The sequence below is a fragment of the Phocoena phocoena genome, chromosome 7 (assembly GCF_963924675.1).
Source record: "Phocoena phocoena chromosome 7, mPhoPho1.1, whole genome shotgun sequence".
In the NCBI taxonomy this organism is placed as follows: Eukaryota; Metazoa; Chordata; class Mammalia; order Artiodactyla; family Phocoenidae; genus Phocoena; species Phocoena phocoena.
In genome coordinates, this window is record NC_089225.1 from 101,548,625 (window position 1) to 101,571,097 (window position 22,473).

The 22,473-nt window shown below is 38.6% G+C and overlaps 1 protein-coding gene across 2 annotated transcripts in view; it reads right to left on the minus strand.

The window, feature by feature from the left end:
• Nucleotides 1-20,859, minus strand: part of CUL3 (cullin 3) — a 97,354-nt gene extending 76,495 nt beyond the window's left edge. The window contains exons 1-2 of one of the 2 annotated variants that reach the window (XM_065880239.1): nucleotides 20,476-20,859; nucleotides 56-253 (exon numbers count right to left, since the gene is read on the minus strand). In XM_065880239.1, coding sequence (XP_065736311.1) covers nucleotides 56-253; nucleotides 20,476-20,541 — 264 coding nt within the window. In that variant the 5' untranslated portion in view covers nucleotides 20,542-20,859. The remainder of the gene's footprint in view (nucleotides 1-55; nucleotides 254-20,475) is intronic. The other variant, XM_065880240.1, reaches the window with a different exon arrangement.
• Nucleotides 20,860-22,473: the final 1,614 nt, after the last annotated feature.

Consider the following 22,473-nt stretch of genomic DNA (forward strand, 5'->3'; position numbering starts at 1 on the left):
AAAATAATACTTCTAGATTCAAAATAGTTAGCAACAGTCCTTTAAAGTTGGATACCTTATTTATGAGATGTTCGGTAACAACTTCTCTTAGTCCAGTGTAGAGCTTTTCTCCATGTTTATGCAAAACCATTGTATATGCATTTCTATAGAGCTCCTCAAAACTAAGACCACTGTTATTCTTACGCTGGATTTCTTGAATTGCATTTTTCAGAAGGTCCCAAATGCTGTTTACATATTTTTCATCCATGGTCATCTGTAATATCCAAAAGAGAGAAAGAGACAAAAAAAAAAAAAAAAAAACCAATGGTTGAAAATCTTTCTGTATTTGTCCATATAGTAAATATTTTATTATATGGCTATGATTATAAATCTGCATGACTTACAAGGATGTTAACAATCTATTTTAACAGAAATAAAGGGATACATTTTAAAATAAGTTTTTAGAGCTGATAGAAGAAATTTTTAACAAATCCTTTTAACACCTCCCTCCTTATCTGCAGCACAACTCTCCACTTTAAATAAAATCATAATCCCTGATGTTAATACTTGCTTTAGCCAAAAAGTGTAAGACATATTTTCCCTAAATTTATTTAGTAGAATATGAGCTCAGAGAGACAGAAAGGTTCCTTGATGAAAAAAAATTGGGGACATGAACACTATTTTCCTCTCCTGAAGATCTGCAGAGCTCCTTAGCAAATTAAAGATGAGGAGATCTGTAATTAAAAAACAAAAAAAAGTAAAACCACACACTTTCTTTGTTAAACCTAGCATTCTCTCATTTTCCTCCTTTCCCACTTTAGATTCCATGGTCCGTCATTTCTAAGCACCTTGTATACACCCATAAATAACTTGCCCCCTTCCCCCTCCTCCAAAATACTTGCCATTCTGAACACCAACTGCCCACCTACGCCTCACATGCACCCACACAGCTGAAAGCAACTACAGAATAACATACATACAACCATACTCAATCCATCTGAATTTAAATTCATAACCACTAACCACAAGTCGGCCCTTAGTACAACCCCACAATCCTAATTTTCTAAATGGACTCTACTTTCCTAGATGATTTTACACCATCTCCTCCATCCACTCTAGGATAATGAATTGCTTCCTGTTCCACTGAAAAAACAGAAGTAACCTGAAGAGACACTGCACAAACTCTGGCCATATCCACTAACCTACCTGATTGTGTACCAATATAACCTGCTAGTTCTTGTGCTCAAAGTGCCAAGTTCTTATACTCAAATTATAGCACAGACATGATCTAGGGACTTGTTAGAAATGCAGAATTTCAGGCCCCATCCCAGACCTACAGAACCGTATCTGCATTTTAACAAGAACCCCAGGTGATACCTATACAAAATGAAGTTTAACAAGTATTGCTCTAGTTCCATCCCAACTCACCTATTCAAGGACCTCCCTTTAGCAATCTCCCTTCCCAGCATCATCAAAATTTTCCTCCCAGCTAGGTAATTTCCACCTGCATTTAATACCCTCAGTTTCCCATCTTGAAAACAAACAAACGAACAAATCCTCACAACCCCACATATTACTCCAGCACCACCTAATTTTTCTCTTTTTCATTTACAACAAAATCACAGGGCTACGGAGAAGACTTCTATATTCACTGTCTCCAAGTCACATTTTTCCCGTCGTATCTTGAATCCACTCTAATAAGGCTTTCATCTCTACCATTTCACAGAAACTACTCTTGAGAAGGTCACCAGTGACTTCCTCACTGCTAAATCTAACAAAGTCTCACTTCTCATCGTACTCGACCTTTCTGGCAGTAATTCAAAGAGCCGATCACTCCTACCACTTGACACAGATTCCTCATCTGCCTTCCAAGCACTACAATCTCGTTTCCCTTCCTATTCCACTTGCTCCTATTTGTCAGCCTGCTTACTGCTTCTTACTCATCACCACAACCTCCAACCTCTTGTCTGAACCTCTTACCTATCCACGCTCGGCTTTTAGGTGAAGTTAACTCATCTGGTCTCATGGCTTTAAGTTAACCTCAAAATTTATATAACCTGTTTGGAGCCCTCACCACCAGTCTTATGTTCAGCTACCTACTCAATATTTCTACTTGAAAATCTACTAGGCATCTCAATCAAGTCTAGAACAGAAAGCCTAATCTTTTCCCCTAAGTTGGCTTCCCCTGCAGTCTTCTCCAACTGAGCAGATATCCACTCCATCCTTCCAGTTGCTAAGGCCAAAAAGTCTGTAATCAAGTCCTCTTTAGTCTCTCACCTCACTTGTAAAACAAAAGGCAATTCTGTTGTCTCTACCTTCAAAATGCACCCAGAACCTAATTCCTCATTTCTTCCACTGCTCCTAAACCACCATTATCTCTCAGATTATTACAACAGCCTCCTAACTGGTCTTTGTTTCTGCTCTTGGCCCAATATCATAGAGCAATCAGAGTGACCTTCTGAAAACAAACCAAATCATGTCATTCGGCAGCTCACAACCCTCGGTGACTTCTCATTTCTCTTGCAGTTAAAGTCAGAGTCCTTACGCTATTCTACAAAGCCTTATTCGACCTGATAATCTCTCTGACTTCATCTATTCTTCCTCCTTGCTCTCTCTGCTCCAGCCCCACCAGCCTCGTTACTCCCTGGAATATGGCAAACAAGTTCACTTCAAGTTGGTATTTGCTACTCTCTCTGTCTGGAATGCTCTTCCCCAAGATACCTAAGTGGCTCATTCACTGATCAACCTCAAAACTCTGCTCAAACTGTCGCCTTAAAATAAAGCTTTAACTAGCTACTCCTCCTACTAGTGACCCTCAAATTCCAACCTCACATTACTTCTTTTCCTGGCCTCTCTCCTCCCAGTCAAATGTCAGCTCCATGAAGGCAGGGATTTTCGTCACTGGTGAATAACCTCAGCCACTAAAATAATAGCTGGCATATAACAAGCACTTACACCTGCTGATTGATTTTCTACTAATCTCTGACTAAGCGGCCCTCTTCTTGCTCAGAAAACCTACAAGTTCCACGTTCACAACCAGGGAAACACTGCATCAATTACTCATCAGATTCATGCACACTTCTGACCTGAAATGGATAAAAGATACCGAGCTAAAAAAATCCTCTCCAGCTAGAAAGTTTTGGAGGTGATGGATATGTTTATTGCATAGATTGTGATGGCTTCACAAATGAATACTTACCTCCAAACTCATCAAGTTGAATACATTAAATATGTACAGCTTACCTCAATAAAGTGGTTTAAAAAAAAAGAATCCTCTCCAAGTCCTGTACAATGAGTATGAATGTGAAAGAGGAAGAAGCAGGTAGGCAAAACAGTTCATTCAGTCAAACAAGCTCAACTCCCAATCAAGAGGATTCTTAAGCAGATGACTCAAACTGAGTCTTATTATTCTGATCTTTTCTGGAGAGCTTAAAAAGGAACTCTTTAGAAAACAAATTCTTTCCTGTTACTCAAATATTATTCAAATCCAGGTCTATCAGAGACTTCTCTGAAATGGCCTTAAGAGAATTTACCCTTACATCTAAACTACTACCTATTTTTATCAGATATTCTCATACAGAGGATGCCATCCATATAAAATATAAATAAGATGTTGCTATTTACAACTTTTCACAAATAAAGCCCACAAGACAATGTGATAATGATGGCCTCAAATACTCCATGTATGTGCAATGTGGTTTTAGTTTGCTGACAGCATATGTAGAGGTTACAATAAAGCCAGCTAAGACACCATCCCTGCGGTTAAACAACGAACATATAAAGCAGAACGTTCAAACCAATTTCAAAAAAGAGTAAAGTTAATGCGGACTAAAAACTCCAGAGATAACTATACTGCTAATAGTTGAGCAAAAACTTCAAATGATCTTTTCAGGCTCTGTAACATAATATCCCATGAAAGCTAGAAAACATACAAAAACGTCTCTACTCAGCATGAATTACTAAATTTTCTATTAGAAACTAAAGTATTTTAAAGATATAAACTAAGAGGCTTCAAATATTGTACAAATACTCTTACATTGTAATAAAAGAATCATTTCTCACATATATAAATCAAGCATTATTTTAAAATCCAAGATGGTATGTAGTATTTTCCTCAGTATTTGTGCTTTATAGATAGAAATGAAGACAGAGAGCAAAAATGTTTCTTCTGGTGATTGCTCAGGTATAAAAATGTTCAAACAAAGGAGAACAAAATAGACCGAGAGAGATTAAATGACTTACCCAAAATCACAGAGCTGGAATCGGAATTCATATTCTCAAATCCAGTACAAACCACTGAACTCACCTCCCATCCCACTGTGCTAATAGGGTAAAGTAATATTACAGTATAATCACTGATTATCTTGGTAAACACAGTAGAGTATATTAGTAGAGAGTATAGATTTTGCTGTCTGACAGGCCTGGATTTGCATCATGGCTCTGCTAAATTCATAAGCCACGCAACCTTGGGTAAATTACTTAATTCTTCTAAACCTTTATTTCCTCACTTGTAAAAAAGTGGGTTTAATAACAATACCTATCTCAAAAAGACTATCAAGAGGATTAAATGCAAATGTCAGTAGAATCCAGCCCAGCCTAGGGCACAGTGCAGTCAGCCTTCCATATCCATGGAACTCACAGATACAGGGTTGACTGTACTATGCCATTTTATGTAAGGGACTTGAGCATCCTCAGATTTTGGTATCTGAAGAGGTCCTATAACCAATCCCCCATGGATACCGAGGGACTACGGTATAATCCCTCACATGCTGAATAACTGACACAATCTCTTGAACTCTCATCTATGGGCATCAAATGTCAGGAAAAAAAATAGTTTTTAGGCTTAGCAAATAAACAGCTAAAACAAAAGTACCTTAAGAGGACAACTATGCTAAATGAAAGTCAGTAAAATGTAGCCTTCTTTCAGAAACAATATTCCCCTACTTCATATCTCCTATTCTTCCAGTGTCATTTAAATCATTTTAATCCCCAGAGCTCTGTCCTTGGTTCTTCTTTTCACTCTACACTGGCTGCACTTCCATTCATTATCATAGTTACAACTACTATATATATATACTTCTAGGGTTCTAAAATTTACAAGGCTCTAGATTGGCAAGGGATTCTGGAGCCTCCTAAAACTGCATATAAAATCTTGCAAATATAATGTGTGTGCACTTCTTTTCTGGATGGTGGGTCACTAGCTCTTATCAGATTTCCCAAGAAGTTTGGTCCTCATCTCAAAGAAGATAAATTACTGGCTTACATGTTAATTGCTCCCAAATCTATATTGCCAGCCCAGAAGTTCCCCCAAAGCCTTAACTACTGTATTCAACCACCTGCTGGATATGCCCAACCAAATTTTCCAGACACATATCAAACTTATCAAGTCCAAAATTTCTGGTAAACTCACTCTCCAAACACACCCAAATCTTCTTTCTGTATTCTCTAATTCAGTAGCGGCAACACAAACCACCTAGTTATACAAGCTAGAAGCGTAAGCCTTAACTTTTCTTCTTTCCTCTCTCTCATCCCTTTCTCATCCAATCATCAAGTGCTACCAACATCAGGCCCAAGAGATTTCTCAAATATGCTCCCAATCTTTCATCCTGAATACTGCTGCCCTAAAACTTTCATCTAGATTACTGCAACAGCCTTCCAGCCACCGTGAACTCTAATAACCTGTTGGAATCCATCTTCCTCAAAATCATTAAAATAACCACATCAGCATCACACCCCTGTTCAAAACCCACCTCTCATTAGCAACTGGGGGGGGGGTGTGCTTTAAAAGGGAACATAACACTTCATGATCTAGTCAGTCTATGCCTACTTCTCTAACTTCATCTTTCACTAACTACTACCTATCTTACATTCACTTCCTGGCAACATTAAACCAGTGGTTATTCCTGTCCACTGTCACACCTCCCCTCCACACACCACCCTCTCATGTCTTCTTTATACACCCCTCTTCTGCCTCTTTGATTCTTTACATAGCTTCTGAACACAGCTCAGGTGTCACATCCTCCAAAAATCCTTCCCTGACCTCCTCAAGCAAAGCTAACAACTCTTTCTCAGCTCTTTCATAATACTCAGGTTGTATCTATCACTACACTACCATACTGCTGCATAATTATCTGTTTGTGAATCTTTTTCCTCCATTAGACTATGAGATAGTTGAGGGATTGTGCATTTTTCTTCAATGTTACTTAGAAGGCCATAAACAAATGTCTGGGGAATGTTGTTTTACCTATGTTATACCAATGCAATTTTGAAAACATGAACATTTGAATTACCAAGCACAATGATACTGAAAAAAAATTTAACGTGTTTTTATGTAACAATTAATGTAATTTTAAAATAAAAATATATTTTCCAAACAGAAATAAAGTACAATAATGTACAAGCAAAAGACTCTCAAATTTCATATATCAAGTAGTATTTTCACATTCACCTAACTAAATGCTTCAAAAGGCTGCTTAATCATTAACTTTATTAATAAATGTTAACTAGGAGGAAAATAGTGGATAAAAAAAGGCTATTCAGGAGGAGATCTACAAGTTACAGTCTTTCCCTAAATCAAATAAGCCCAAAAACAATACACCCAAGGAAACAGGCTTCAAGTACATATTGCTACATACCCGCTTTGGTCCTGGCATCAAATGAGCAGTGGCAAAATAATTACATTACTGATTAATTGATGGGTGAGTATCTCACCTATCCTTGGATAGAGAATACAACATTAACTGTCAATGAAAGTTAAAAGGACTAGATGATAAACTCTAAGTCATCAATGTTAACCATTAAAAACATCACTCTAGATTTCACTCAGTCATTTAAAAGCCCTAACACTTTAAAGTAATATTCCAAAGTATTTGAGCAGGATTTTAATCCCATTGATGAAACTGACTTACTCAGGTTGCAATAACTACAAATACACTCAGGAAGGGATCTGGTAACAATGCTCCAGCAAAACAATAAAATGATAAAATGCACATATTATATACACAAACATTTAATGTCTGCTTATTTTAGATATATACTGCATCTTTCCCCGACAAGCTCAAGTTACAAAGTGTTCAGCAAAGTAAATTCATTTAGCAAGAAAAGAAACAAAAGCTATTTTTCAAAGGAAAGATATAATTGAGTATTCTTAAATGTCCATGGTTTAGTGACACCTCTTAGAAACCAAACAAGACTTTATTTTTTAAAAGTGACTTTTGCCCACTTCCCTGTCCCCAATCCAGGATTATAATCCCCTCATTAGTAAGTATCAATAATAAAAATAACACGAACAATCTTTATTTTCTTTCACAGACATCTCTGGTTTTTCATCTACATTACTTAAAAGATATAAAAACATAAACCTTCAAAATGCTGCATTTAAAAGGATGTCAGTCTATTATACACTTACACATCTTGAAGGTTCTGTAATTACCGAGAGCTGGAGAACTACAGCATGAGCCAATTAAAACTAAAAGGAAGAGAACTGTACTCTTCACATCCACTACATACAAAGGACAAAAAGTCTTTAGTCCCCTGTGAATAATTTTCTACAAGAAATTTAGAACAGGGTGGGTGGGGGAAAGGGGTGAGAATTTGAAATTCCAGGCAATTCAGAATGACACAGCTAGAAAAAAAATAAACAAGGAAAAATGCTTGATCGTAATTTTGAGCTTCAGCCTCAAAAAAGCTGCTTTGGTACAAATATCTGAGGAATGGCAATATTCTAGATAAATACAACTAAGCCATAAATTTTGTAAGGAAGTTCTCTCCCAGATTATAAGCACCTTAGACTAATATCAAGTCTCTGTTCCCTTATTTTATTGTATCCTTTTTAATACATGTTATGATTCTTAGTTGATTTGAATGCAGTCCCGTTAGAGTTAGTAATGATGATGAACCTATTTGATGACCAATGGCTACATAATGACTTATGACGTCTCCAATAATCCCATTTACTCATCAGTTAATTTTTAAACATCCTCAACCATCAAAAGATAGCCAAAGATCCAAGCTTTGAGGAAACAGCCCAGTGGGACACATTCAGATTTTGGGCAAGTTATTTAACCTTCCAAACTTCACTTTCCTCATCCGCTTGTAACAAGAGAAATGGGAGAAGATGATGTATTGTGTGGCAATTAAGAAAGTTTGTGAAAGCATCCGACACACATCACTTGCTCAATAAATTTCTTTTTCTTTACCACAAGGAAGAAACATACAGCCTTCTGTGCTGGAATTGTGCTGCCAAAAGTAACGACTGATAATGACAATTATCAATTAGAAAAGCACAGTAGCCTGGGAAAATGCTATGAAATCACAAATTAAGGCTGAGCTACACTCAACTGGCCTCTAATATCACTAAATTACAGAACAGTAACATTTACAATGAGAAAGTTAAATCATCAACAGACGGTTCAATTATTATAATCTGCATTTCAGTTCTCAACATGAGTAGGCTGTTCAAAAATCAATTTAAAAATCTGGAACATTTCTTTCAAAGACTAAGTTCAAGCTTTCACATTAGCCTGTTAAAGTTCAGTTAAGTCACAACTGACTTAAGAGTACTAACAATATTCTTTCAACGATATCTCTGTGAATGATCTTCGCATATGTGAAAAAATGTATATGTAACATTTCATAGTCTGATGATGACCACAAAAAAATAATATGCAATCATAAGTATTCTCCCTGAGTCAAGAAGTTTGTCACTCTCCTATTGGTGCTATTTTCGCTGATATAGAGATGTTATTGGCACCCTGAAACACGTTTTATCCAGAGAATACAATATTCATCTTGACTAGAACTCTTCAAACATAGAGACTCTCCCTATTAAGAAGATTAGTTATTACATCTGTAAGATCAACACTTTAAAATTATAAAAACATTTGCTGTATTTCTCAATATACTATTAAATCCCAATAATAGTAAGGGCTCGTGTATAAACTAGTTCTTAAACATTCATCTGGAAAACAAAAATAATAGAAAAACAAGAATCATATATTTTTGGATGGAATCTCAAGTAGTAGTAGTAATGCTACAGACAAAAAATACTTCATATCTAAGTGCATGTTTGAGTTCCATATTTCTATCCTACAATCTAAAACTATGAATTTTAATAAAAAATGACAATACTTTGTTCTCTTTAGCTTACGTCGCTATTTTTTTTGAAATGGATAAACCCAGTTTTTCTAAAACTATGATAAAGTGTAAAGATGTATAAAACTGTTGGACAATAACAAAGTAGTTTATACCAGAATCAGCTACACACACTCCAAAGAGAAAAAAACATGTAAAACAATACAAATTGCCACAGTTAGCTCTGTCTTTGAATGAACCTAACCATAAACTAAATGTGATATGACAGCAAAAGGCCTATAACATAAAATTATTACAAAAATCTGATATCAAATCTCAAAATTTCTCTAAAACTACCAACTTACACAAAAAGAAGTATGTAAGAACATAGCTAACTTTTCCACTGCTTCATATTAGCATTTAATCATCACCACTGAAATATACCATTCTTATTCTAAGGTTGAAAAGATCGGTGACATTTGCAACATCACAAAATGTTTTAGAGCAAAGGAGAACACACCAGCATTCGCTTTCTAGACTGAAATTTTAAGAGTGGAAATAAGCCTAAGAAAACCCCAAATTAAAATCTCTTCATTTTACAAATGAAGAAACTGAAGCTAAGTAGCTTATCCACGATCACTCAGCTAGTTACAGCAATGAAGGAATCCATGTGTCCTGAGCTAAGGACCCTTCCGTTACACCATGTCAACTCAAATCACCTGAGTGTCTGATATTACAAAATCAATTTATAATTAACACTGAATTATTAAGGCTATATGCTTATTTCAGTTTGGTCTAGAGAAAAGAGCTTTTAACCAGAAATCAGGCTTTTAGTCATGGTTCTTCCATAAATTCAAGCTGTTAAGTATCCTTTGGGTAAAATCACCCTCTCCAGTTCTCTACTTCCCCATGTATTAAATAAGATTAGAACATATTCTCTCTAAAGTCCTTTCTGGCTCTTAAAAATTAAAATATGAAAACAAATAGGAGCAAATAAATTACTTGTTTTTTTGGCTAATGATAACGTTCATCAAAATAATACACTTCTTTCATGTCTCATTTGCTTATTTTAAACTACCTGAATCTTCGTACTTCAAAATTCATTTCATTGTTTAACCTACTACTTCTTAATACATTCTGAAAGACATAAAATCACTTTTCTCTAAACATATATATATATATATTTTTTTTTTTTTTTGGCGCTATGCAGGCCTCTCACTGTTGTGGCCTCTCCCATTGCGGAGCACAGGCTCCGGACGTGCAGGCTCCGCAGCATGTGGGATCTTCCCAGACCGGGGCATGAACCCATGTCCCCTGCATCGGCAGGCGGACTCTCAACCACTGCGCCACCAGGGAAGCCCTAAACATATATTTACAAGATAAATTTCTAATTGAAAAAAGTTTAAAAATGTGTACTATCAGTCTTTAACTTAAAAAGGAAAGTGTTAACTAAGAAATACGTCAACTAATATATCCTTCCTATTGGTTATGATTTTGACTGCTTTATTCAATACACACTATGACCCCCTTAAGCAATTTATCTATTAAAATTTTACTGAACATAGGCATCCATCGATTCAAAGTTTTTATAACATGTATTCTCTTATGAGAGGTGCATATACTTTGAATCTAGTGAGGTTTAAAGCTTGCAAAAAGCTCCTTCCAAGATCTGGAAACTAATTTTGAATCCTTTTTATAAAGAGAGTACTGCTGTGTATAAGCTTCAGGGGCCCTAGATCCGTCCCTGGGTAATCATTTAAACGGCAAGCTTAGAATTAACTTTCCAATGTATTCCTATTATGAAAGTAAATATTTCAGAATCTAGCAAATTCTTAACGGAATATAATTAAGGCAGTGTGGTGTAATGAAAAGAACATGAATTTCTGAGACAGATACACCTGGGATCTGAATTCCAGCTCTGCCCTTCCATAGGTATATATGTAATACACATATTTGACTATGTCTCTCTGAGCCCCAGGATAGATTTAAAACAGAAGTAACATCTAAAGATTGTTCTGAGATTTTGAGATAATTATAGTTCAAAGAGCCTAACACAAGGTAGACACTGAACAAGTTGTAGTTTCTCATCTTATAAAGCAACTTCTCATACTATTAAATAAATTGAAAAGGGAAGGAGAAAAAGAATTTTTCATGATTACTTTCAAGAGGACAGGGCAAACAGAAGAGGCTAAGTGTTGCTCAGTTAAGAAATGCTTTAGATAAGGATGACTTGCAATCAGTACGTTAAAGCATTCCTCTTAGCAATGATGGCTTGCTTTTATAGAAAACCGTCTCTAAGGAATCTTGTATTTTCTTAAAGTAGGTAAAAGATATCCCTTTGAAGTCTTTATTCATTTGCTTAGCAGTAACCTTTCTCATTTAAAGAGCAAATTCAGGTCCATTCCTTTCTCAATGATCACTAGATAAATGGAAGTCAAATTAAGGAATTTTACTTAATTTTCAACTTTAAAATTGACTTAAAAAAATAAAGAGCAAAAGCTCTTCTAGCAGCAAAAGCTCTGGATTAGTGGTTACAACAACTACAGGATCAGTTCTCAATTTCTCAGTTGGTTAATGTTACCAACTTGGGAAAGTAGGACTCTCCTCAACTTTGAAAAGGCTTGATTAATGACAGTGATTTTAAAGCAATAGTTAGAGAACTTTTAAAAAAGAAATCTTCTACACATAGAGCAATGTACAAACTGCTCTAAATGACTAGAGAGGGAAACTTCTGAAGATACCTACTCCACTCCTCCTAGGTCCTGGAGACCCTGTAAGAGTTTGAAAATAAATGTCCTACATGAAACGTATTACTTTTACTTGACAATACTAACTTTATGATTAGAAAATCATTTTAACTGTCTCAATGATGCCACTGTTTATTAGCAAGCACTTTCTGACATTATTTCTTTTAACCCTCACAATTAACCTGTGAGAAAGGTTGCCATAGTTCCCATCTTAAAGATGAGAAAACAAGCCAGAGTCTTGTCAGTTCATTCATTCAACATTGTTGGCTACTACTGTGCAGCACTGACGAAGATCAATACAGAAAGACCTGCTGCCTCCTCTGAAGAAAATCATGTTCTAATAAAGGACGTACTGACTACTGGAAGAATCTGGCTATGAAGGGAGATGGTATGGTAGTTACCGTGGTAGGGAAGACAGAAAAAGGAACATCTTCCTTCTCTGAGACCCAAGGGAAGGAGCTGAGAATGAGTAAAGATACAGGTTAATGAATATAACTGAAAGAGAAGCAAGCTGAAGGAACTTACACAAGATAACTTTAGTAGTTAAGTTTCCTGAAAAAGAGAGATAAGAGAACTCTCAATAAAGAGCTTAAGGACAGTGATTAAAGTCTGAAATAGCTCATGCAGGAAAGGGGAGAGGGAGTTTACCAGGGACACAAAAATATCGCCCAGAGGCACTGACAGTCCAACTAGCTTGGAGACCACAGTCTTGGAATTTTCTCCAGGAGTGCACAATAGTCTAAAAAATATGAGCAGTGAAGGCAGATGAATGGAATGGTTCAAGATGCTTTTTGCTGATATTTCTGGCCTCGCTCTGGGGAGGCAGTAGGAAAGAAGGGGCAACTAGCAACAGGCGCCACAGCCTGGGAGAATGCAAGGGGTCTTCTTGAAATCCAAGAGCACATTTAATGAGAAAGAAACAAGCAACAAGTAGGATAGAATAATGAAATAATAACAGTTTGTATTTATTTATAATGCTTACTATGTGCCAGACACTAAGAGCTTTATATGTATTAACTCTATCCTTACAACCATCTTATGAGGTAGGTACTATATTGTTTTCTCCCTTTTACAAAAGAGAGAACACAGGCAGAAGTTAAGTGACTTGCTCAAGTCCTACATCTAACAAATGAAGGAGCTAGGATACAATGTAATATTGAAGTTTAAGATTTCTAAAGTAGCGGGATGACGAGCTCCAAGACAAAGGGAAGATCACTGTAATACAGAAGAGGCCAGATCTGTTTGATCATCACTGTATATTTCGTGCCAGACCTCTAGTAGGAACACACAATAAATATACTTTAGAATGAATAGAAGAATGACTCTGCCCACTTGCACTGGATAAGGTTACAATTTAAGCTACAGAGAATGTCTGTGAATAAGGTATTGAAGTCTTCAGTGACTGAGGGAGCATATGTACGAAGTTAGGAGATGGTCACAAGCAGCACTCAAAAGAATAGTTCACGAGGGCCCAAGACACAAGAGGATCACAGATGTGGCAATGAATGGCATCTGGGCCCAGTGATTCAAGGATTATAAGGAAAAAAGACACCTCAATTCAAGAATATAAGCCTGTATCCTCAAGGCAAAGGTAAATTTCAGATGAAAAGAATTCACAGAACAGGCTGATGATACAGGGTAGTCAACCTGCAATGGAAGTAGGGGATCACCATGTATAGTTAACAGGCTGGGAGGAAGGTGTCATGGTGGAAGGAAAAAATGTAGAGTACAGCTAGTAAACAGAAAAGACTAGGCCAGAGATTAAGTCTTCTGACACGCCAATCCAAGGTTACTGCCAGTACATACTACCTTTACTTTCAATTCATTAATTTCAGGAGATTAGACTGACTAACCTTTAAGGGAAGTGCCACATGATCATTAATGACCTACAAATTAAGACTTCACTTACAGCTGAAAAGAGTTCAGACATTTTGGAGTACTACCTGCATCGATTTACCTAAGTAATGAATTTCTATGGTTTGTCTTAAAGGACTAGTTTCTCATTTAATCGGTCATTCACTAACCACCCACACTGTGTCTAACACTATGCTAAGTACTTCCAGGTTCAAAAGGGTGTCTGGTATAAGCTTTGGGCAGGGACTGCAGCCTAGTTCATGAGTGAAACAAAAGAGGGTGGAAGAAAAAAAGGAAGGAAATAAAAACAAAATGTATTTTTAGATAAACACTTAAGTACATATTAGAATGTACACACCAAATGAGTGTTTACTCCTTCAATAAAGTTACCCCAGAAAGATTACATACTTATTCCGATGATTATGTGATAATCACTATTGGATCTTCTCTTTTGAATCTACCCCTCACCCAAGAGCCAGTGGCATTTTTTCGAAGCACCCCAGTGGTACCAAACCTATATCCTGACACTGAGTTCTTAATGTGGTTCACAGATTGATTCTGTAAGTTTTTCAAAATGTAAGTTCTAAAAATGTAAGCACCAAAAAATGGCGGCATCACTAAAATAACTGTACAGTAAATAAAATTACTTGCAAAAATAACATTCAATTTTAATATATAAACTGTGGCATAATCATGGCTAAATGTTGGTATAACAATAGTTAATTGTGTGCTAGGTCCTGTTCTAATACTTTTTTTTTTAATCTCACAACAGCCCTGTAAGATAGGTCTTATAAATATTCTAATTTTACAGAGGAGAAAACTGAGGCTAGAAGTGTTAAGTAACTTGTTAAAGATAACACAACTAGAAAGAGGTGGAGCTGACATTCAAACTCTGACAGTCCAGAGCCCACCCTCTTAACTATTATGCTCTCAGTCTCTTTACTTTTTAGTCATACTTCTAAAACATATGTTTTTTTTTTTTGCGGTACGCGGGCCTCTCACTGTTGAGACCTCTCCCGCTGCGGAGCACAGGCTCCGGACGCGCAGGCTCAGCGGCCATGGCTCACGGGCCTAGCCGCTCCGCAGCATGTGGGATCTTCCCGGACCGGGGCACGAACCCGTGTCCCCTGCATCGGCAGGCCGACTCTCAACCACTGCGCCACCAGGGAAGCCCTAAAACATATGTTGAATACTCTAATGTAAAACTAAATGAAAATTCCCTACAGACTATCCATAGTTTTACTCTTACAAGTAGGCAAAGAAATGCAAAATAAAGCATTGAAGTACTATTTTTTTAACCTACAAAACTAAAGATATGTTAGCTAAGACACTGCTACATGGTAGACATTACTGTTACAAGCTTGAGAGATGTAATTAATTCTTAAAGCATTCACTTTAGAGCCAGACTACCTAGGTTAGAAAGAACCCTAGTTCTGCCACTTACAAGCAAAGTGATCTTAAGCAAACTACTTAACCTCTCAAGGCCTCTTAGGTAAAAAAAGATAATAGTAGTATTCTATTGTGCAAATGAAATTAGTTTACACATGCAAAGTACAGAGAACAACTGTATGGCATATGATAAGCACTCGGTGAGTGTGGTACCATTATTACTCCTGCCCTTCTGGAGGTCCATTTGGTAATATGTATCAATTATGTCGAGCCCAGTAATTCCATAATCATGGATGGGCTCAAATATTTATGTGCCTCAATAGTCTCAGTTGCATTCTTTATAATAGAGAAAATACGAATTCACTGGAATCAATCAAAATACCTGTCAGTAGGGAAATGTATAAGCCAAGGTACTGGAGAGTATTATCCAGTCATCCAAAATCATGTTTTCAATATATTTAACATGGAAATAAATGTACAGTGAGATACTATATATTTTTTAAAAGGCAGCATATGAAAAGGTCGTACCTCAATTTTACTGTGTGCTTATACATTTATGAAAGATTAAAAGGAAACACATCAAAATGTTAATATGGCCTATTTCCAAGTGGTAGGGTTACAGGTGATATTTATTTCCTTACTTATAAGTTTAGATATTTATTAAATTTTCTATCATGAATACGCATCACTTTTCTAATTAGAAAAGCTACTAAAATGAATTCATAGCTTTGACAGACTACTACTGAATAGTTTTCGCAATAGAAAGACACTACCTGTACTTCATGTTTTATCTCAGTGATTTCTTACCAGTAGCACTTTTACTTTTTTGCTGACTTTACAATGGACAAACAAGAACTATTTTCAAAGTTCCATTATTTAAAACCACAAATTGTCCAATAACTTTTATAAAAATCTAACAAAACTGTTAACACCCAGATACTTTTGAATAAAGATAACAGCAAAAAATTATCTCTAAGGTCCCAATTTATAACACAAAGGGAAGACATACTACTTTTTCTAGTCTTAATTATATATTCTTGTTGAAATAGAGAAATGCTATTATTACTTAGCTACATTTAATGAATGAATGATGTACAAACAAATGACACTTTCTCTATTTTGTTTGAAAGAACTGACTTTGTGACTAGTGTATTATTTAAAAGGCCAAATTCTCACATTATATTCTATACTACTAAAATTGTTTCAAATTCAGTAACTTTAGTATTAATAATTTGGCAGTAATAATTTTCTTGGCTCCTGTGAACTTTCTAGGGAGATAACGCAAAATATACACTTTTATAGATAACTACTTTATCTTTTTATTTTTAAACTTCTAAAGCCTGAGAGGTACTAACAGCTACAACACAGCTGACTGTCCTAAAACCGTTAAATAGAACAAAGTCAGTCTAAGTGAAAGCAACACTTTAATGAATGTTATATCTTACTCCATAACATCTCTGTAACAAAACACTAGAGAATGCAAAACAAACTTATAGTTAATTCCCCACCCTGTGTGATTTCCAAAACTATTATTCAGCCTTTCTCTATGTACAGTCCAGCTAGTTCTAGGCAACAACTACTTTCCCTAAGAGAAACCTATTTTGAAGATCAAAGCTGTTCCCCCATATCTAGCAAATATCACTATAGCCAGGAAAAAAAAAAAAAATTAACTGTCCCCATTTGTCGTTAAATTCTTGTCCTCTTAAGTATTTAAGTACATCACAAGTGATCTTAAAATTCATCTCTTTCTAATCTCAGTCATTTTGCGGGTTCCATCTAACAATAACTTCTACATCAGTAACTGTTCACGCCACACAGATGGTGCTCTGTGAAGCTCATCTAGAACTATGGAGTGGACATCACAACCAGAGATTCATTATCATGATTTAGCATGCTTCTATAAACCAAAAACTGAAACCATTTCCAGATCACACTCTAAAGACAATCACTTTCATAACACGTCTCCTAAACTCTGAAGGCTCAGACAAGAAGGCAAATCAGAGGAGAGACCAGTATTTCCATTCAACCATAGCCCCTCCAAACCAATCAAGCTTTTCAAGCCCACGTGGACAAACAGTGGACAGTACAGATGGTGAGTAATGGCTTTTCAAAGATAAGGACAAAAGGTTCACCTGACAGCAACTAATCCTACATAGTGGAATAAAAGCTCAGGAGTGAGACACATGGCAACAGCAAGGAAAGAGGACCAGGAACTTCTGGGGGCAGCATTCTTTGGTCCAAATCCATATCGTTTCCAGAAGTTTCCCAACTACAGACTTCTTCCTTAAAAAAGTTTTGTGGCCCTTGCTGTTACTTTGGGTACCAAAAAACCCCAAAAGATGTGAAATGATATGTATTTTGTCCACTGCAGGAAAGTTTACAAACTGGAATAAATATTTCCTCCATCACCAATCTATAAGTACAGAAAGCTCTTCATTGTTTCCCACCTTAAAAAGAACCAGGGCTTCCCTGGTGGCGCAGTGGTTGAGAGTCCGCCTGCCGATGCAGGGGACACGGGTTCGTGCCCCGGTGTGGGAGGATCCCACATGCCGCGGAGCGGCTGGGCCCGTGAGCCATGGCCACTGAGCCTGCGCGTCCGGAGCCTGTTGCTCCGCAACGGGAGAGGCCACAACAGTGAGAGGCCCGCGTACCGCAAAAAAAAAAAAAAAAAAAAAAAAAAGAACCAATTTCTCAGAAACTGATTTTACTGATGGGACTATAGCTGGAGTAGGTTTACACATTTACAAAATATCCTGTACCTTCACTTACTATTTTGCAATGAAAACAAAACAATCCCGAAACATATTTTTATACTTTTTACACATCAATTTTATAAAACACACTCTGAAAAGAGCACTTGAGGCTTTCGATTACACTGTAATTTCCCTTAGAGTAACTGTCTATCTCAAATGGTAATGTAAAATACAATAGTTTTAAGTATGCACACACGAGTACATATGAACATAATATTTTCTTTATGGAATAATATGCATTTACTACTTCTGACTAGCAATCCATGGAGACTATAGTTCTGTAAAAGACTGCTAACCTGGAATAAAAAAAAAAATTCTGAAGGTCTAGAAGCACTCAGTTACCAAATTAATCTGAAATACCACACCACTGAGGTATGTATCCATCCTTAATGAAGGTTCAAAGAACTATGACTTTAAAAGTTATACATTAAAAAATATAATGGTTCTTTTCAGTAGGAACTACTTATGAGTGATGTTAATACTTATGAAATAAAAAAATCTTAATGCTTTTAAAAATTAGCAGATATTAAGTACTGAATATCAAACACTAGCCACTTACAAACTTCATTTAAGGATTTTAGAAAAACTTAGAGGGCAACAAGTTTTAGACAGAAAGGGTCTAAACTAGCTCATGACCATAATGCTGCTTAAAAAAAAAATCAGTTTCGGTAGTATGTGGTAACTTGTCACATACTATGATACTCTTCAGGTAAAGGAATAATGAAATTCTCTCCCACCACTTCCTCCCAACAATACAAGATCCAGAAGGGAGGGATACTGGTCCTTCAAGCTATACTGATATATCCCAAGACCCTAGGACAGTGCCTGGCACACAGTCGTCAGTAATATTTGTTGAACGAATGAAGGAATGGAAGAACAGGTAGGAACAGGCAAAACCAAGAGATCAAAGAGTTGACTACACATAAAGGTACAACTGGTTAATCAGAATATCCACGTAAGTAAGCTGATGTCAAATGTGAACTACTCCACATTTTCGTAATAATCTGAATTAGAAGAACTCAGACTTTAAGAATAGCTAATTTTTTCTTTAAAAATTCTTGTATTAAACTATTTAAAATTCTGAGTAATTCTAGATTCTGCTAAAAATATTCAGAACTGGTTTAGCAGGGGAACTAACATTACTCACAAAATCATAAACCCAGTTCATTGCTTCATTATAAGGAAAAACGTGCACATGAAGTTCATCAGTTCTCTTCTGTCAACATTTCTCACTTTCTTTGTACTTTCTCATGATTACTTAGGGAAAAAAACTTCAAAGATATAAAATCCCTTTAATGAGCATCAAAACATTTAATTCTCCTGAGTATATCCTACATTTATTTACATAAACCCTGAAGACTCTTCACATTGATATTAATATTTGTTATTACAACTTCAGAGTTCTGCATAAGGTGTATTTCCTTCTTCTAAATTTTAAGAATTCAGAGAGGTCCTCAAGTTCTCTGGGTCGCTTTCTTACTCAACTAGGACAATTATATTAATAAGCCTTCCCTCTAAAGTGCAAACTACACTTTAGAAAAAGCATGCTTCATGAAGTGAATACAAACCCTCTTTTCCCTCCTTGCATGATATACTGTGTTTGTGATTCTAAGAAAGGAAACCCAAGTTCTTTCTCTAGTTTTACTGTTTTAAAATCTTCTTTTCCATTGCTAGTTTGTCTGTCTTGACATGTACCTGTTACTGTAGCGACATGAGCAAGTATGTCCAGCTCCTCTGTTCCAACAGTACACTTTAATTGCTTGCCATTGGCTATCTGAATCAGATATGACATCCAAAGTTATACCCCATATACTAAACACTGCAAGGGTATGACTCAACGTAATGCTAAAAAAGAATAAGTTTCTAAACAGACTACGTTTGCTGTCCCTAAGAGTAAAGCAACTCAGGGTGGTGACTACTCATTCTTTTGGGATTCCATGGCTAAGAAATGGAGAACCAACCGTCCAATTTGTTTTCTCTTATTTCCCTTTGATTGGCAAGGCAATTCCTGCACAAGAGAGTTTGTCAAGTGCTTTGGAAGCTTGTGGATAAAAGATGATGTAAACACACAGAACGTTGTTGGTATGTTACTATGGAGCATTACGTGGAACCATTGTCACTGCGTGGGGGGCAGGTGGATGGCATAGCCCTTCCTGAGGAGGGGAAGAGCGGGAGAGGACAGTCCCCCTCATCGTTGGGCTGGCCATCTTTTAGGCTGGGTGATTTTTTCAACCGCAGCGAAACCCCACGTGAAAAGTTACACACACACCCCAAACAAGAAGGACTTGGACAGTCCCCATACCTGCAGGGCTGGGAGTCCCGGGAACCGAGCGGGAGCGGAGTACTAGGGGTTGGGCCTACATCCCAGGAGCATGGGGAGAAACTGGGACCGGCGAAGGGGCCCCAGCCGCAGCCGACGCCCGCAGGGCGACCGGAGGCGCAGCTCCGGGGCGGGGGAGCGGCGCCAGACTCGGGCGACGGGCGCGGGGAACGGCCCGGGAGGGCGGCCGCGCCGGGGCCCCGCGCCGCCCAGTTGCCGGGAAGGCTAGCGCCCCGCGGCCAGCGGCGTGGGGGAGGGGAGGCCGGGCCTGCGGCCTGTTGGGGTAGTTCAGCCCGGGCCTCGCGTGCGGCTCTTGGCCGGGCCCCCAACCCGGGGTCCCAGGCTCCGAGAAGAGACTCACCGGAAAGGCCCGGATCCGCATCTTGGTGTCCTTCCGGCTGCCCGTGCCTTTGCTCAGATTCGACATGGTGCTAGTCCCCTCCCCGGCGGCGGCTTCGGGTCGCACTCCGAGGCGCCGGTGTCACATTTAAGGCGGGCGGGCAGGCGAGGGGCGACGCTGGGGGCGGCGGCGCGGCCCACGGGCTGGGCTGGGGAGCTGGCCGGCCCCTGGGCGGCCGCGGCGGTGGCGGCGGCGGCTCGGGTTCCGGCGTCTCGGGCTTGGCTGGGGGGCTGCGCTGGCGCGGCGGCTCCACGGGATGCCCCTCACGCCCGGCTCGGCTCCCTTTATCGCGCTCCTCCGCGATGGCGGCGGCGGCGGCGACGGACAAACATCTCACTGCGCAGGCCGAACGTCCTCCTCCTCCTCCTTCTCCTCCTCCGCCTCAGCGAGACGAGATCCGGCCCAGAGGGTGGAGGGGGGAGGAGGGAGGGAAGAGAGCCGGAGAGTGGAGAGATTGGGAGGAGGGGGGTGGGAGGACGAGAAGGGGAAGCGGGCGGCCGCTGCGGGGGACGCTCAGATCTCGCGAGAAGAGGGCGAGTGTTCTGTCCTGGGTTGGGCGGGACGAAGCCTGGGAGCGGGAGGGGGCAACGGGAGGAGAGGAGGGGAACCGGTAGTTGGGGAGGTGGGGGGGACCAGAGGGGCGGGGAGGTAGGAAAGGGGCGGGACTGAGGCGGGAGGTGTAAGCTGACTTTTTGAAAGGGGATCGTTGGAGACCGGATCCTGGGCGAGGTGGCTGCTGATTGGTGGACCGCGGCGCGGTCCCTGTTCACGTGGACGGAGTGGGCGGGGGAAGTTCGGAGAGCCGGAGCAGTAGGACTGTAGTAGGTTGGGTCCGGCTCCGCCGGGGTGGGCTGAGCTAGGGCGGCAGGCGAGTAGACTCGGGGTGGAGCGTGGGGTGCTAGGTGGATAACCACGTCCTAGAACTGGTTCCTGTTTTCTAGGGCATGTGGACTAGGGATGGGTACTTGACCAGATGCCAGAAAGTTGAAAGAAGAGTTTGTGCAGGAGTTACCTGCAGTGTCAGAAATTCGGTTCCTGTATGCCTAACAAAGTATTCAGATCGGATGTGCACACCCCAGCTGTCAGGATTGAGGGGTGGAAATCCACAAAATTTCCTTAAACAGCATAAGCTCTAGATTCACTGATATTTTCCGAGGGACCCAGAACTTATTAGTGTTAAGATCTCTTTTTCGTTGCCATTGAGACAACTCCCTTAACGCAGTGCAGTATTTTGGTAAATGGTGTTAAGTAGAAGATAGGATGATTAGAAACCTATCCTTAACCTGCCAAATCATTTTTACCATTACAAGAGTATGATAGACTTTGAAAGCCAAAATTTTTGTCTTTGATTCCAGTTTGCGGATAACTTGGGAAAAAAATTTTTTGGCATTGTGATCAAAAAGTCTAGTTTTGCTTTTCATTTATTATGGATTATACTTACTAATTTACCTCTTTGCCCAATTGATGTTATATTTGGATTTCTGACTCTGCAGAGGAATATGTGAGTTCCCACTAAAGTTTGTGATCTCATTTTAAATAAGACCCTACATTTGGAAGCTAGGGTAGTAATACTTTTTAAATTTATTTTTTAAAGCCTTTTTTAAAAAATCTGGAGTGTAATACTTTTGTAGCATTTGGAAACTGGGTTTTTTATACTTTTTTTAAAAATAAGTGGACTGAAATATACCTTTTGATTTGTTCACTATAAGGTTGAATTTTCCCTAAATTAGCTTAATCCTGATAGCTAGATTTACCAGTGTTGTGCTTTCACCCCCTACTTGGTTGAAATGCCCCATTAGAAACATCATATTTTCTTGTTTTGTTTTCTGGTATTTGCTAATAGAACAGAGCTTAAGAAACAAGGATGTTGCTTGAAGCAGTATCTGTGTAAATACTGAAGCTAAAAATAGGTCAAGAATTTTGTTGATAAGGTAAGATTGGGAGGATTCTGATTTAAAT